This window comes from Giraffa tippelskirchi, chromosome 7 (genome assembly GCF_054371585.1).
Source record: "Giraffa tippelskirchi isolate mGirTip1 chromosome 7, T2T-mGirTip1v1.2.pri, whole genome shotgun sequence".
In the NCBI taxonomy this organism is placed as follows: Eukaryota; Metazoa; Chordata; class Mammalia; order Artiodactyla; family Giraffidae; genus Giraffa; species Giraffa tippelskirchi.
Genome location: NC_137281.1, coordinates 90,821,269 through 90,837,435, shown reverse-complemented (window position 1 = coordinate 90,837,435; position 16,167 = coordinate 90,821,269). Strand labels below are relative to the sequence as shown.

The 16,167-nt window shown below is 39.1% G+C and overlaps 3 protein-coding genes across 4 annotated transcripts in view; 2 read left to right on the top strand and 1 right to left on the bottom strand.

Annotated features, from left to right (window-relative positions):
- LOC145512684 (olfactory receptor 11H6-like) overlaps positions 1 to 16,167 on the top strand; it is a 364,468-nt gene that overhangs the window by 306,820 nt on the left and 41,481 nt on the right. The window lies entirely within an intron of this gene.
- LOC145513825 (olfactory receptor 11H12-like) lies at positions 1,186 to 2,352 on the top strand. The gene has a single exon (XM_081510776.1). It carries the CDS (start codon positions 1,186 to 1,188, stop codon positions 2,173 to 2,175), a length of 990 nt encoding a protein of 329 aa, XP_081366902.1. The 3' UTR covers positions 2,176 to 2,352.
- LOC145512707 (uncharacterized) overlaps positions 12,206 to 16,167 on the bottom strand; it is a 199,225-nt gene continuing 195,263 nt past the window's right edge. For both annotated transcript variants that reach the window (XR_014058690.1, XM_081507000.1), the window contains exon 7: positions 12,206 to 14,119. Coding sequence is in view for 1 of the 2 variants with exons in the window: in XM_081507000.1 (XP_081363126.1) it covers positions 13,795 to 14,119 (325 nt within the window). In the remaining variant the exon portion in view is untranslated. The remainder of the gene's footprint in view (positions 14,120 to 16,167) is intronic.

Here is a 16,167-nt window from a genome sequence, read left to right as displayed (position 1 = left end):
GTGATAAAGAAAGTGAAATCTTAATTTTGTGAAGCAATAAACTCTTTATCCAGCTAATGACAGAAGGGTATGATTTATTAAACGGGTCCTTAGAGATCTGGTCAACATCAAAACCACAGGTCTTTCTTTCAAGCATAGCAGAGAGTCTTGATGCCATTACTCCAATCCCCTTTTATCCCCATCTCATATTGATTTCTTAATGCTCTTGATTTGGAGCAATTTTAAAAGGATTTAGATTACTAAAAGATGCACAAACTTCTACCAAATCATTATGAAAGACTTCTCAGAACACTGGTGTGGAAAATAAGTGGGAGAAAATTACTTTTGAAAATTTTGTGTCTGTGCTGAAAATATAAGCCTTCATAACTTTTAGGACTCACATCCCTGCATATTGCCACACAAAAAAATTTCGAGAAACTCAGATATAGAGTAAAAAGAAATTTACTTACGACAAAAGAAAGCATTTGCCTTCTCTTGAATCATGGAAATGTTTTACTTTAAACTAGCTTATAAGTAAAATCAATCCCAAAAACTTGTGGAAAAAAAAAATACTACAAAATATAGTCCCATACCTAGCTTTTTTCCCTACAAAATTTTAGGTAAAAGACTAAGCGCAAACTTAAAGCCACTGATTTCTAGAGAATCATTGTAACATTACAAAAGCCAATGTTGGTGAGTAACATTATGCTCTTATATTTTTATGTTGCAGAAAAACAGAGGTATTGCCTTTAAAATGGTTACTGCCAACTTACTGTAAAATATGTCCATTTATTTTTCACATTTTAATGATATGATAAGGAATATATTCAACTGAGATGTAAATTGTAAAACCTTCTCTGCTGAGTATTTCACCATAAGCTGAGTTTGGTAAAAAAAAAAAAAAACTAGTACATTTATGGTGTTAACTTTGTGTTACATGCTATACGGAAACTGTCATAGATCATCTCTGTCCCCAAAATAATAAGCTTACAAAATGTGTTTAAAGTTCTCTAGTTCTATCAAAGTAAGGGAGAGATTCAGAAGCAGGCAAAAGTTTGTTTCTGTGCCACCAGTTACCTACTATGCCCAGAACTCAGAGTATATAGCCAAGAACAAGCAGACTATATTCTCTCCCTAACTGATGAATTTTTGGAAAAATATCTTCTCCTCATTCTCAAACAAGAACACATTTGAAACTAATTCTAAATGATAAATGCATATCTTTTGACCTTGCAGGTTACTGACCCAACGAACATCTCTGAGCCAGATTCCCGCTTTGTCTTTGTAAGAGAATTTATACTCCTAGGTTTTTCTTGTGAGTGGAAGATTCAGAGCCTCCTCTTCTCACTCTTCCTTACAATATATGCTCTGACCTTAACAGGGAATGGGGCCATTATTTGTGCTTTATGGTGTGACCAGCGACTCCACATCCCCATGTACATATTCCTGGGGAATTTCTCCTTTCTAGAGATCTGGTATGTCTCCTCTACAGTCCCCAAGATGTTGGTCAACTTCCTCTCAGATAAAAAGACCATCTCCTTTGTTGGATGTTTCCTACAATTTTATTTCTTTTTTTCCTTGGGAACAACTGAATGCTTACTTTTGGATGTCATGGCTTTTGATCGGTACCTTGCTATCTGCCATCCCTTGCAGTACCCTAATATCATGACTGGGCATCTCTGTACCAAACTGGTCCTTATCTGCTGGTTCTGTGGATTTCTGTGGTTCCTGATCCCCATTGTTCTCATTTCTTGGATGCCCTTCTGTGGACCAAACATTATTGACCATGTTGTGTGTGACCCAGGGCCACTGTTTGCATTGGCATGTGTCTCTGCCCCCAAAACCCAATTGCTTTGCTACAGTCTAAGCTCATTAGTTATCTTTGGTAACTTCCTCTTCATCCTTGGGTCCTATACTCTTGTCCTAACAGCTGTGTTGCGTATGCCTTCAGCTACTGGGAGACAGAAAGCCTTCTCCACCTGTGGGTCTCATTTGGCTGTGGTATCCCTGTTCTATGGCTCTCTGATGGTCATGTATGTGAGCCCAGGACTTGGGCATTCTGCTGGGATGCAGAAAGTTGCAACTTTGTTCTATACTATGGTGACCCCACTCTTCAATCCCTTTATCTATAGCTTCCGGAATAAGGAGATAAAAGCAGCCTTGAGGAAACTTCTGGGGAGTTTCAACATAATGTAAGACATATTAGATGATCTATCCATTGTCAGGTCAGTATAGTCTAACATAAAACAACCAGAATTATATTGTTATCTAAGCTTCAAATATGGGTCTAGTGATATTAACTTATATCAGCCTGTGAAATAAAACATTTATGAGGCCACTTATAAAATGCTGAGATTTTATAGGTAAATGGTAGTGTTGCATTCCTCCTTGGCATTTAGCCTGTATGTTAAATAAATGTACTCCACACTTAGATGTTTTTTGAATAGTTAATATGACTCACCTGTGGTCAAAATTCCTATCTTTTATTTGATAATTTAGGTTAATAGTTCTGGGATCAATAAAATTATCACCATGTCATTTTGTTGTTTATTTGGCTAGTTGTAAAGTAAAAAAGGAATCATTAATATATTATTTTCCAGTTGTACTTCTTATCATATTTGACTTTATTATTTTTGTGACATGATCATTCTTAGTAAATAAACCCTTAAAAGCAATTATCCAAAATTTCTGTACAGAACTTACAGTCGCCTGTATATACTGCTTTATTTAATATGGATAACCAACAAGGACCCACTGTATAGCACATGGAACTCTGCTCAATGTTATGTGGCAGCCTGAATGGGAGGGTAGTTTGGGGGAGAATGGATATGTGTATATATATGGCTGTGTCCTTTCTCTGTCCACCTAAAACTATCACAACATTGTTAATCAGCTACGTGTGCACGTGTGCTAAGTTGCTTCAGTCGTGTCAGACTCTGCGACCCTATGGACTGTAGCCCACCAGGTTCCTCTGTGCTTTGGATTCTCCAGGCAAGAATACTGGAGTGGGTTGCCGGTGCCTTCCTCCAGTGGTTCTTCCCAAGCCAGGGACTAAACCCACATCTCTTACATCTCCTGCATTAGCAGGCAGTTTCCTTACCACTAGCAATATACCCCAGTACAAATTAAAAAAGAATTTTTTTTTTAATTCTGTTGAACAGTAATGGTCAATGCTAGCCTAATGACATCCAGACATACGTTGTTTCCTTTACACATTACCCCTTCCTAAAGCCTTAAAGGGCAGGTTCCAATGCCAACATAGCAGCATCAATCAAAGTATTCAGAAATGCAGTATTCTGAATACTAATATTTTCATCAAAGTGTCACCAAAAATTTGATTGATCCTGTAATGGGGTTTTAGGTAACAGAACATCTCCATCTAGAAATTGGAGAGGGAAATGGTCACGGGGATATACTACTTAAGATCAAAGAAATGAATGATGGTTCATGGTTATTTGTTACTAAAACAGTGCTAAAATAACACTGAGGGACAATTTTAAGGAAAAGCATCCAGAATTCAATCCCTGCGATAAAACTATTTTCATTTGTATGTATGCTTCATTTAATATAATGTCAAATTTGTTCCATATTATGACAAATCTTTATAATTATTTTTAGAAACTGTAATACTCTATTCAAATATACAGCATTGACTGTAAGTTATGTGGTGAAGTGACTATTCCCCTAGAAGGAAAATTGTTCTTCCAAGTCCCTTGTAGCTGACTTGTGAAGGATATAAAAAGGAATTTTTCAGAACGTAGATTAGGAGAAAAATATATGGTACCACTAAATAATAATGACTGCTTACAGAATTAGTACTCAGGGAATCAGACTCCTGTTCCATCCACTACCAATCCTTTTCTTGAATATTATTTCCATTATTTTATTGTAAAAAATAGTACCTTAATAAAAATTTTATAAAAATTTGCTATGGAGATACATTGCAAACCTAATTTAGGACTCACTACTTAACCTCAAAAAATACTGCCCCAGAAAATCCAGGATGTAAGAATATTTTGTTTATGTAACAATTTTCCCTGTTTTATTCCTGGGAAAGAGACGATGACTCGGTTCAAGACATAGGAATGCATTTGTGAGTTTTGAAGTGGACATTCCAGGTAAGAAAACTATTTGTTTTTGATGTGAGGAGTGCTCAAGCTCCTAAATCATTCTTACTTACTTACCACAATTCTGCCATATAATCTCTTGCTTCTCTAGTCCATTGAGGATGTTTTCTAACTCTACACCTTTTTCCAGGCTACATGACTTTTAAATTTCCTGAAATCAAGTAAGAAATGGGCTCAAGAAGTAGTTAAGGCAGGAAATATTTCCACCCTACCCTGGTTAAAATGTTAACCAAGTTAACATATTAAAATCATATTAATAAGTTAATATGTTTCTGCAGCCACTGGTTTTCAATGACCTCTTCTTATAACCCCAAACATAATGAAAGTATTCTCATTAGCTCAATTTTATAGATTAAAAAGTAAAAAAGAAAGGTCAAATAATTTGCGAAAGCTTGCAGTCACTGTGTCAAAATGTTTTGCAAATGTTAAAGAACTTTACTAATGGAAGAGTTTCATAAAATTAAGTGACAGCAAGATCAAACCAGTCAATACTAAAGGAAATCAATCCTGAATGTTCATTGGAAAGACTGATGCTAAAGCTGAAGCTCCGATACTTTGGCCACCTGATGCAGAGAGCCAACTCATTGGAGAAGATCCTGATGTTGGGAAAGATTGAAGGCAGAAGGAGAAGGGGGCAACAGAGGACAAGATGGTTGGATGGCATCACATCACTGACTCAATGGACATGAGTTTGAGCAAACTCCGGGAAATAGTGAAGGACAGTGAAGCCTGGCATGCTGCAGTCCATGGGGTCACAAAGAGCTGGGCACAACCGAGTGACTGAACAACAAAGGGACATCAATTCTGTAATATCATGTATAATATGCTATTTTTATTAGCTTCATTTATTCATTAATACATGTAAAAAACTTAAGATGGTGCCTGACACAAAACAAGTGGCTCAAAATGTTTATTATTCTTTTCAAAGTAGTCAACAACAACAAGCCCTGTAGTGATGAATTTGCACATCTAAAACTTGTTAAATTAAAAAATTCACTTTCTTTTTTCTTGTAATATTATTTTCCCATGTCCTACATGCCCTTATTTTTCCTGGAATCTTGAACATTAATAATGTATGATTTCATAAATAAATTTAACTTTGCAAAGGAGTTATCAGCATTGAGCGAGATTCAGTGTTTGGTCAGCTTAACAAGGGTTTAAAGGCAGCTAATAAACATGATGACTCAAATTAAAGGCAAAAAAAATACTGATTTTTTCTTTTTATTTCCCCTGAGGAAACCACTAACCATCACAATTATTTTGAAATATCACCTTTCTGTGTGCTTTTGAAAGCTTAAGCGCTCAGACACAGACAAACAAAAAGAACACTATCTTCTTACTGTTATTCCTAGTGCTCTTTCTCGCTCCATCTCTCTCTCTCTTTCTCTGTCTTTGGGATACAGTTTGGCCTTGAGAAGATGTCATATACAAATTATAATGTTATACTGTGCAAGGGTTGTAAAGCAGCCAAACTCATGAATGTATGTGGAAAAAATATACTTTTGTTTCCCTGACTCTCAACACACAAAATCACCTCATACCGTACTTGAAAAAAAATGAATTATTGACACAAGTGGTAAAAGAAATATTTCAAGATATCCATATTCAAATGTATGAAATGGTTACTCCAAAAACAGGCAAAAAAAAAAATCCAAAAAGAATTTCAGTCAAGTCAAGCATGATATGAATTGAGGAAGCCTTCTCTCTGGGACACTAAGTTACCAAAAGCCAATCCTGGCTCTGACTTCATGACTTCCTCACAGAAGTATCTCAATAGCCCATATCCTCTGGATAAGGAGATAATACCATTCAGGTAGAAATCTACCATTCTATTTCTTCTTCCTTCCTCCTCTACACTCCCAATCTACAGTTTGAAGGTCAAGTTCTCTCCAGAAAAATCATGGGCCTATCTTTAATCTTCCTAATACAAAGGGACTTAATATTAAGACTAGTGGAAGGACTAAGTGGAAAGAGATAGAAATGGTGAAGATAGTGGATTGTACTTACGATAAGGAAGAACATAAACTCTCCTGGAAAACAGAGAAGCATCTGATTATTTCATACATCAGGAGGTATGACACAAAAGTAGTGAGATCTGAAACCCCCAAACCAGATTGGAAAAGAGAAATCGTGAAATAGAAAAAGCTATTAAGATGGAAAAGAAAAAGAAAACCTTGTAAGTTGGAGAAGTCAAGAGGTTAACAAAGCACTCTACTCTTTGTCCTGACACTTCCTACCTTCAGTTGAAAAGAGTGTCACACTTATGGATGAGAGGAAGGAAAGATCACAGAGAAAATGAAGATGAGAAAGAGGGACTTCCCTGGTGGTCCAGTGGTTAAGAATCCACCTTCCAAGGCAGGGGATGCAGGTTCGATCCCTGGTCAGGGAACTAAGATCCCATATGCCACAGGGCAACTAAGCTCGTGCTCTGAAACTACTGAGTCTGCATGCTCTAGAGCCTGGATGCCACAATAAGAGAGAAACCCGCAAACTACAACTAGCACATGCACCATAACAAAGATCCAATGAGGCCCGAAAAGATAGAGAAGAAGATGAGAAAAAACCCTTCCTGAGAAATGTCAACTCTGTCTCCACTGATCTTCACTTCCTCTGTTCAAAGGTAAAAAAATTGCTCCAGTGCCAGGTAAGCTTTGTGGACAGTGTGGAAGAGCAAGTAGTGAAAACAAACAAGGATGAAAGCAAAAATGGAGAATCTCTCCTACATAGAGATCCTGGACCTCTCCAGGGGAGGCCAGAAGCCTCAAGTTAGGCAGGGGCTGGGCAGAGCTTAAGGGGAACATTTGAGTTAAAACTTGCCACATTTAACTGGCCAAATGAGGAACCATCATTTGTGGACAATCTAAGTGATGCCAACAAAGCTAATTTCCTAAGGACAAAGGACATTCCACAGCCCAGAACTTTTCTGTATTCCTTGGATCTCTATTCCAAGGTCACTGTGTGTTCCTAGTCTGAGATCTATTCCAGGCTCTGAAATCTCCTAGGTACTAGAAAAGAGAGGGAAGTCCAAGAAAAAAAAAAAGGGCAGGCAACTTGACATATAGAGGACTATTGGGGTGAGCTCAAGAAACAGTCTTTCTAAAATGCAAGGAATAGCCATGGAGACAGAAGGACTCAGCACGAAGTATGTTGCGTGACACAATGAGGCTGGTGGTTTTGCAAGGTCCAGTTACCTGGATGAATATCCCCAGGCCTTTCTCCTCATGCTTCCTCTGAACTTTTCATTGAAGTCTGAGACACACATACAACTGTGTTGATTGAGGAAAGGTAGTTTAGTGCTTCCAGAGTCAGCTTTTTTGTGATCACCCAGACATGTTGTCTTCATGGGCAACTGAAGGGAAGGAGGAAAAGTCTGTTTCTTTCAATACCAAATCCTCCTTTGCCCAAAGTCATGAGTTACTGAAAAAGCTAAATCCCTCTCAGGAGGGTGTCTTCACTGTGGTAACTGACATCTGGTCTCTCAGGGCACCAGTTTGGTTGCCTGCCTCTTTCTATCTTTCTTGGACTGGGATGAGCAACATGTGATTACCACTTATTTCTACTGCTTCCAGCTTTGTATACTTGACCTTGGGAAGAACCAAATTCAAATTGTAGAGGACAGGGTTTCCTGAGCTATTGCTCCCTGAAACACCTCAGCCTTCAGGCCAACAGCTTGCAGTCACTTTCTTCCAGGCTCCTGAGTGCCCTGCCCCAGCTTCAGAGCCTCACTCTGTCAAAGAATAAACTGGGCCCAGAAGGCTCCCAGTAAGCCAATTCAGCTCAGCCTGAGTGTGCTAGATCTGTCCCACAACAAGCTCTGGGGTCCTCTCCTTTCTCCCTCAACTCCAGGAGCTCTGGCTGAGTGTAACAATAATTCCAACTTACCCAACAAGAACCTGGAGGGACTAAGATGGCTGAAGAGACCCTAAACCTGAGGTGGAACTAAACTGAGGTACTGAAGCCAGGCTGACTCTTCTCCCTTCCTGCCCTCACCTCACTGAACCTCCTGAGTGGATCTTAGGCAGCTCCAGGGTTTCCAGAAGCTGAGCCATCTGCAGCCGGGTTCTCCTGAGATGTTGCAGACCTATTCTCCTTGGCTTCGTAGCACTGTTCAGCTTGGAGGTCTGGACAGAAGTTTGCAGAGAGTTTATAGAGACCCCTTCTTGTTCTTGGAGAATCTCACATTGCAACCTTCACATATGTTGCTGCATCCAGATAACACCGTCCACCCTGCGTCACCTCACTTTGAGAGGCTGGATCTTCATCTTCTCTAGCCATTAATCTAGAGAGTCCTCCCACAGCTTCCGCTCCTGGAGCACTCGCACTTCTGGTCTGATCATGAGGGTACAGAAGGTCTACGTCTATCCGTGGTGCCCAGGCCGCAAGTGTTGGAGCTGGGGGACCTGGATGTGCTACGCACCAAGTTCAGCGAAGCTGGAGATGCTACTGGAGGAGCTGCCTCTAAAGTTACAGGTGCTGGCACTGAGCAACCTGAACCTCAGGAACACTCCGTCTCCTGCTTCAGAGGCTTGGGCCAATTTTAGAGGCTGCAGCTTAGCTCTACTCTACCACCTTCCAGTGATCTCTAACCTATGACAACTTGGCCTCCTACAAGGTTAAAATAGGTAAACGTGGATAACATCTTAAAAATATGCAAATATAGGATCAATTCCCCAAAATTTTTTAAAGAAAGAAAAATTTAAAAGATTACCAGAAAATGCATAATGTTATAAGTGTTCCCAAAGAGGAAGATAGTTTAAGTACATTGATTAAAATGGAATATCATGCACCCATTAAAAATCATGCTTGAAGGATATATACTTTTATGGGGAAAGACTTGTAACATAATATTAACATATATGCACTACTCTATACAAAACAGATAACTAATAAAGAGCTACCATATAGCACAGGGGGGCTTCTCCAATGGTTTAGCAGTAAAGAATCTTCCTGAAAAGCAGGAAACACAGGAGATGTGGGTTTGACCCCTGGGTCAGGAAGATCCCCTGGAGGAGGGCATGGAAACCCACTCCAGTATCCTTGCCTGGAAAACCCCAGGGATGAAGGAGCCTGGTGGGTTACAGACCATGGGGCTTCAGAATTGGACATGACTGGAACAGCTGAGCACAGCACAGCATATAGCACAGGGAACTCTACTCAATATTCTGCATTAACCTAGATGAGAAAAGAATCTAAAAAATAGTGGATATATGTATATATATAACTGATTCATGTTGCTGTACACCTGAAACCAACATTCTACTCTAATTTTAAAATGTTTAAAAAATTTACCAACTGCATGTGCTATAATCCAATTTTGGAAAAGTTGCATATGTACCTAACATAGGAAATATGTAGAAGAGAGAAGATTGATCTTCCCAGGTGGTTCAGTTGGTAAAGAATCCTTCTACAATGCAGGAGACCCAGGTTCAATCCCTGAGTCAGGAAGATCCCCTGGAGAAGGAAATAGCAACTCACTCCAGTATTCTTGACTGGAAAATCCCATGGACAGAGGAGCCTGCTGGGCTACAATCCATGGGGTCACAAGAGTCAGAAACGATTTAGTGACTAAACCACCACCAGAAGAGAGAAGATTAGAAATGTAAATTAGAAATGGCCCCAGAAATGGAATTGTGGATAATTTAAACTTCTTATATATATCTGTTTTATTCATTTTTTTTCTTAAAATGAGCATGTATTACTTCCTAATAATAAAAATAAAATAAAATCTCTTTCAAAAGTGAAACCATTTAATACAGACTAAGTTAAGTAATCTCTACTTATGGTGACACAATGGGCACTTTAGAGAAAGCATGAATGCTGAAATCTAGGTAAATGGAGAAAACAGAGTGAAAAGCCATTACAAACAACCTACTTCAAAGACCATTTGTCATATAAAGGAGCCAAAGATGGCTTCCACATATTGGCCCATAGGTTATTTACTTCTCCACAGCAAACTGTATTTTGCTAGCTCAAAGACTCACACAGGCCAAAATTGTTACTCATCCAGCAGTTTCATTCGTGGCCCAAATATGCAGGTTTTTAGCCATTTAGAGCCTGCCTACTTTGCACATTCCAGAAAACTGTGCCCAACACCTGCTGGCCACAGAAAAATGTTCCAAATTACTGTCTTTCAGAAATCCTTGGCACAGAGTCCTCACCCTCACTGGGCTGACATCACTTAGACAAGTAAGCCTGCTCTCTGTTCTCCCTCTTTCTCCTAGGAGTTCCTTAGCTCTCCTTCCCTTCTTAGTGGCCCCCAAGTCTCTAAGCCTCTGGAAGGTCTCCTGCTCTGAGGGATTTCCTGCAAGCTAACGTGTAAAAGCAGTGTCACCTTCCTAACACCGTACACAAAAATAAACTCAAAATGGATTAAAGATCTAAATGTAAGACCAGAAACTATAAAACTCCTAGAGGAAAACATAGGCAAAACACTCTCCGACATAAATCACAGCAGGATCCTCCATGACCCACCTCCCAGAATATTGGAAATAAAAGCAAAAATTAACAAATGGGATCTAATTAAAATTAAAAGCTTTTGCACAACAAAGGAAACTATAAGCAAGGTGAAAAGACAGCCTTCAGAATGTGCGAAAATAATAGCAAATGAAGCAACAGACAAACAATTAATCTCAAAAATATACAAGCAACTCCTGCAGCTGAATTCCAGAAAAATAAACAACCCAATCAAAAAATGAGCCAAAGAACTAAACAGATATTTCTCCAAAGAAGACATACAGATGGCTAACAAACACATGAAAAGATGCTCAACATCACTCATTATTAGAGAAATGCAAATCAAAACCACAATGAGGTACCACTTCACACCAGTCAGAATGGCTGCTATCCAAAAGTCTACAAGCAATAAATGCTGGAGAGGGTGTGGAGGAAAGGGAACCCTCTTACACTGTTGGTGGGAATGCAAACTAGTACAGCCACTATGGAGAACAGTATGGAGATTCCTTAAAAAACTGGAAATAGAACTTCCATATGACCCAGCAACCCCACTGCTGGGCATATACACCGAGGAAACCAGAATTGAAAGAGACACGTGTACCCCAATGTCCATCGCAGCACTGTTTACAATAGCCAGGACATGGAAGCAACCTAGATGTCCATCAGCAGACGAATGGATAAGGAAGCTGTGGTACATATACACAATGGAATATTACTCAGCCATTAAAAAAAATACATTTGAATCAGTTCTATTGAGATGGATGAAACTGGAGCCCATAATACAGAGTGAGGTAAGCCAGAAATAAAAACACCAATACAGTATACTAATGCATATATATGGAATTTGAAAAATGGTAACGATAACCCTATATGTGAGACAGAATAAGAGACACAGATGCATAGAACAGTCTTATGGACTCTGAGGGAGAAGGTGAGGGTGGGACGTTCTGGGAGAACAGCATTGAAACATGTACATTATCATATGTGAAACAGAACACCATTCCATGTTCGATGCATGAGACCAATGCTCAGGGCTGGGGCAATGGGATGACCCAGAGGGATGGGATGGAGAGGGAGGTGGGAGGGGGGTCCAGGAAGGGGAACACATGTAAACCCATGGCTGATTCATGTCAATGTATGGCAAAAACTACTACAATATTGTAAAGTAATTAGCCCACAACTAAAATAAATAAATTTATTAAAAAAAAAAAAAAGCAGTGTCACCAGACAGAATTATGTGTACTACTGCCACCTTGAGGTCTTATCTGTTTCCTTATCCAGCCCTGAAGTCCCTTGAGCACCCTACACCCACCTCGCAGAACTATCTTTGGCCAAACCAAGGAGCCACTCAATTTTAGGCTCAAAGAGTGACAGAGTTCCACACACATTTTTTCAGTGTGTATGTGAAAAATTGGTATTGTAAAAAAAGTGCCTATTTCTTCAATTAATAGGATCAGACTATTTGTAGTCCCAGTATATAACTCCGGGACTTTGCTGACCAAGCTGCTGTCCAAAATTCCCTTTTAGCCCCCGTTGTCTGCTGTCAACTAATGACCATTAGAATATACCATTCATTTTTATCAATGTTAATGTGAAAAGCTCAAGTTCTCATCAATCTTAGTATTTCTTAATTATTTTCTTAATTATTTCTTTTTTCTTTTTTTGATACATCTTAAAGGCATATGACCAAATTTCAGTAGTAAGAGAAATTTGCTTCTGATGCTTAAACCTGCTCTACCACTTTCTCAGCCTTTATCTGGTGAGATCCATGATGGAAAATAGTCTTCTGAAACAGCTTATTCATCACTGGCTAGGAATCTGTTTCAAAGTTATTTTCTACTTTGAATTACAGTGTGTCTCCCTATGTGCTGTGCTTAGTCACCCAGTCATGTCCGTCTCTTTCTGACCCCATGGACTGTAGCCCACCAGGCTCCTCTGTCCGTGCGATTCTCCAGGAAAGAATACTGGAGTGGGCTGCCATGCCCTCCTCCAGGGGATCTTCCCAACCCAGGGATCTAACCCAGGTCTTCCACATTGCAGGCAGATTCTTAACCAGTTGAGCCACCAGGGAAGCCTGAGAATACTGGAGTGGGTAGCCTATCCTTTCTCCAGGGGATCTTCCCAACCCAGAAATCAAACCAGGGTCTCCTGCATTGCAGGTGGATACTTTACTAGCTAAGCTACCAGGAAAGCCTGTATCTCCCTATAACTTCTACTAAAAACTATTATTTTAAATTCTGTATTGGAGGGATTAAATGAGACAAATGCAATTGCTCTGTTAAACAGTCATCCTTCCTTTGTTCTGAGGTTCTTTTGTTCTTTTTACTCCAATTTAAAATTCTAATTCCTTCCACTGTTACTTCTTTTAGATACTTACAAGCCCCTGTCCCAATTCACTGATCTTTGCCCATATTCTTCTTAAACTGTGAGATCCATGATTTATGAAGGGTTCTATATCTGATATCTACAGATAGAATCAAACAGGATTAGATCTTTCAGTTCAGTTCAGTTCAGTCACTCAGTCGTGTTCGACTCTTTGCGACCCCATGAATCGCAGCACGCCAGGCCTCCCTGTCCATCACCAACTCCCGGAGTTTACCCAAACCCATGTCCATCGAGTCGGTGATGCCATCCAACCATCTCATCCTCTGTCGTCCCCTTCTCCTCCTGCCCCCAATCCTTCCCAGCATTAGGGTCTTTTCCAATGAGTCAACTCTTCACATGAGGTGGCCAAAGTATTGGAGTTTCAGCTTCAACATCAGTCCTTCCAATGAACACCCAGGACTGATCTCCCTTAGGATGGACTGGTTGGATCTCCTTGCAGTCCAAGGGACTCTCAAGAATCTTCTCCAACACCACAGTTCAAAAGCATCAATTCTTTGGCACTCAGCTTTCTTCACCGTCCAGCTCTCACATCCATACATGACCACTGGAAAAACCATAGCCTTGACTAGACGGACCTTTGTTGGCAAAGTAATGTCTCTGCTTTTAAATATGCTGTCTAGGTTGGTCATAACCTTCCATCCAAGGAGTAAGCGTCTTTAAATTTCATGACTACAATCACCATCAGCAGTGATTTTGGAGCCCAGAAAAATAAAGTCTGACACTGTTCCCAATGTTTCCCCATCTATTTCCCATGATGTGATGGGACCAGATGCCATGATCTTAGTTTTCTGAACGTTGAGCTTTAAGCCAACTTTTTCACTCTCCTCTTTCACTTTCATCAAGAGGCTCTTCAGTTCTTCTTCACTTTCTGCCATAAGGATGGTGTCATCTGCATATCTGAGGTTATTGATATTTCTCCAAGCAATATCTTGATTCCAGCTTGTGCTTCTTCCAGCCCAGCGTTTCTCATGATGTACTCTGCATATAAGTTAAATAAGCAGGGTGACAATATACAGCCTTGACGTACTCCTTTTCTTATTTGGAACCAGTCTGTTGTTCCATGTCCAGTTTTAACTGTTGCTTCCTGACCCGCATACAGGTTTCTCAAGAGACAGGTCAGATGGTCTAGTATTCCCATCTCTTTCAGAATTTTCCACAGTTTATTGTGATGATATCTACAGATAGAATCAAACAGGATTAGATCTTTATCTTCATTTAAATATCTAGTCACATTAGTAATTATGGCAATCATAATGTTGATTTAGTTTTTAAGTTGTATTTGTATTAGTTTTTAAAGACTGAGGGCTAGAAACAGCTATAACATGGACTGCAGCTTAAAAAGGCCTGTGCTAATCATAGTTCTTTTGAAGTATTTTTGAAAATTATACATCCTTAATATTTATTTAATTGATCATGTAGTAGTGAAAACTGGATGAAAATAAAGAGATTAACAAACTGAAAAATCTTTCTTTACTTTTTTTGCTTTCCTTATTTTCTGTCAAAAGCTGTGGACTTTCCCTTATCCAAAATGATCCTGCCCTGGGACTTCCCTGGTGATCCAGTGGTTGAGACTTTGCCTTCCAATACAGGAGTTGTGGGCTCAATCCCTGATCTGGGAGCTAAGATCCCACATTCCTTGCAGCCAAAAAATATTAACAACAACAACAACAAAGAAAACACAGAAGCAATATTGTAACAAATTCAATTAGACTTTAAAAATGGTCCACACCAAAAAAATATCTTTAAAATCAGAATGATCCTGCCCATCTGCCAACCTCTCTTTCTGTACCCTGATGCCATGTGTTCTTTTGACCAAGCACTTCCTTTTGAAATCTCAATATTTTCTTTTTCATATGCTATTTAATCTCAGAGAGTAAAGTTGTTTAGATCATATCTAAACTTGAAGACATTCCGTAACTCTAATAAATCTTGCAAATTATTTACCGCATTTTTCTTAAAAAAATAAATTGTGAAACACCAGTTGCCTCCCTCTGTCATCATGCATTTATTCATTTGGACAGTTCATACACAGGTTTTCACTGGTGCTATCCTGACTCTGAAGTCTCAAAGATTAGGAATAACCTCTTACTTGATTAACACAGAAATAGTTTCCAGTTCTTCTCCAAGTTTATATTACTTGTATTTTGCATTTCATATCACTTTGCATTATTAATTCTTTTTTTCCTTCTTGAAAACCTCTTTTCTATCGACTTATATGACTAGGAAAATATAATATTTAAGAAAATAAATTAGTGACTTTGCACATTTGCATCACAATTGTCGTGACACACTCCCAAGTCCCCTAGTTCATTTGAATTTCATCATTCAAAGAACAGTTGTAAAGTCAGTCTTTGCTGAGAAAGAAAAGATTTTTATAAATTATTTTGCCATAATTGCAGACATTGGAGTTTTTACTTTGATTTAAATGTTTACCTTTCTCTGGCTGAAGTGAGATTGAAAGAACAAATTCACAAAACAAGTGGAGCTACAGTTTATAGTTGAGAATGAATGGAGCAGTTGTTACAGATCCAAAAATCTCAACATTACCATAGTATATGTGGGGCTGGTACATATGTAGAATTGTGGAAAGAAAGGAACAAATAGATAAAGGCTTTGAAGGGTTTTTTTTTTTTTTTAATTCTTTGCAACAACTAACCTGTCTGCATATGTTTTGGCTTCATAGGAGTCTTTGCTCTTATATTTTCTTTCCTGAACCAAGTATCATCTCTAACATGGGAAAACAAAGCTGCATTACTATAAAAATGCATACAGATGCTTCTGGTTATATTTAATATTCTCATCCAAGGCTTAAGGCCAAATTATTTTTCACCTTAGACCCAGGCTTCATCATCTTTCCCTTTTCCTCTAGAGGTTGGACCAATTTAGACCTCACTTGAAACACTTTCTGAGGTCTGGCCAAAACTTTCTCATTGTTATCCCCAGATGAGGCTGCAGGGAGAAGTTCAGTAATCCAGGATGGTCAGAGACAATCTTGGCATATTATTAAAAACTGTGTGGGGAACAGGGGCTCATGGTTAAGAGCTGACTACATACACAGAGTGCCCTGGATCACCTTCCCTCCAAGATGGGCTGCCCGGAACAGATCAGCCATATCTCAGAATGTGTTTGTTAACATACTCTCCTTTAGAGGCAGGAATGGAATTGGTTCTTCCCAAACCAGAAAAGGCCACAGTGTCCTTTACAACTGCATATAACCACCTTT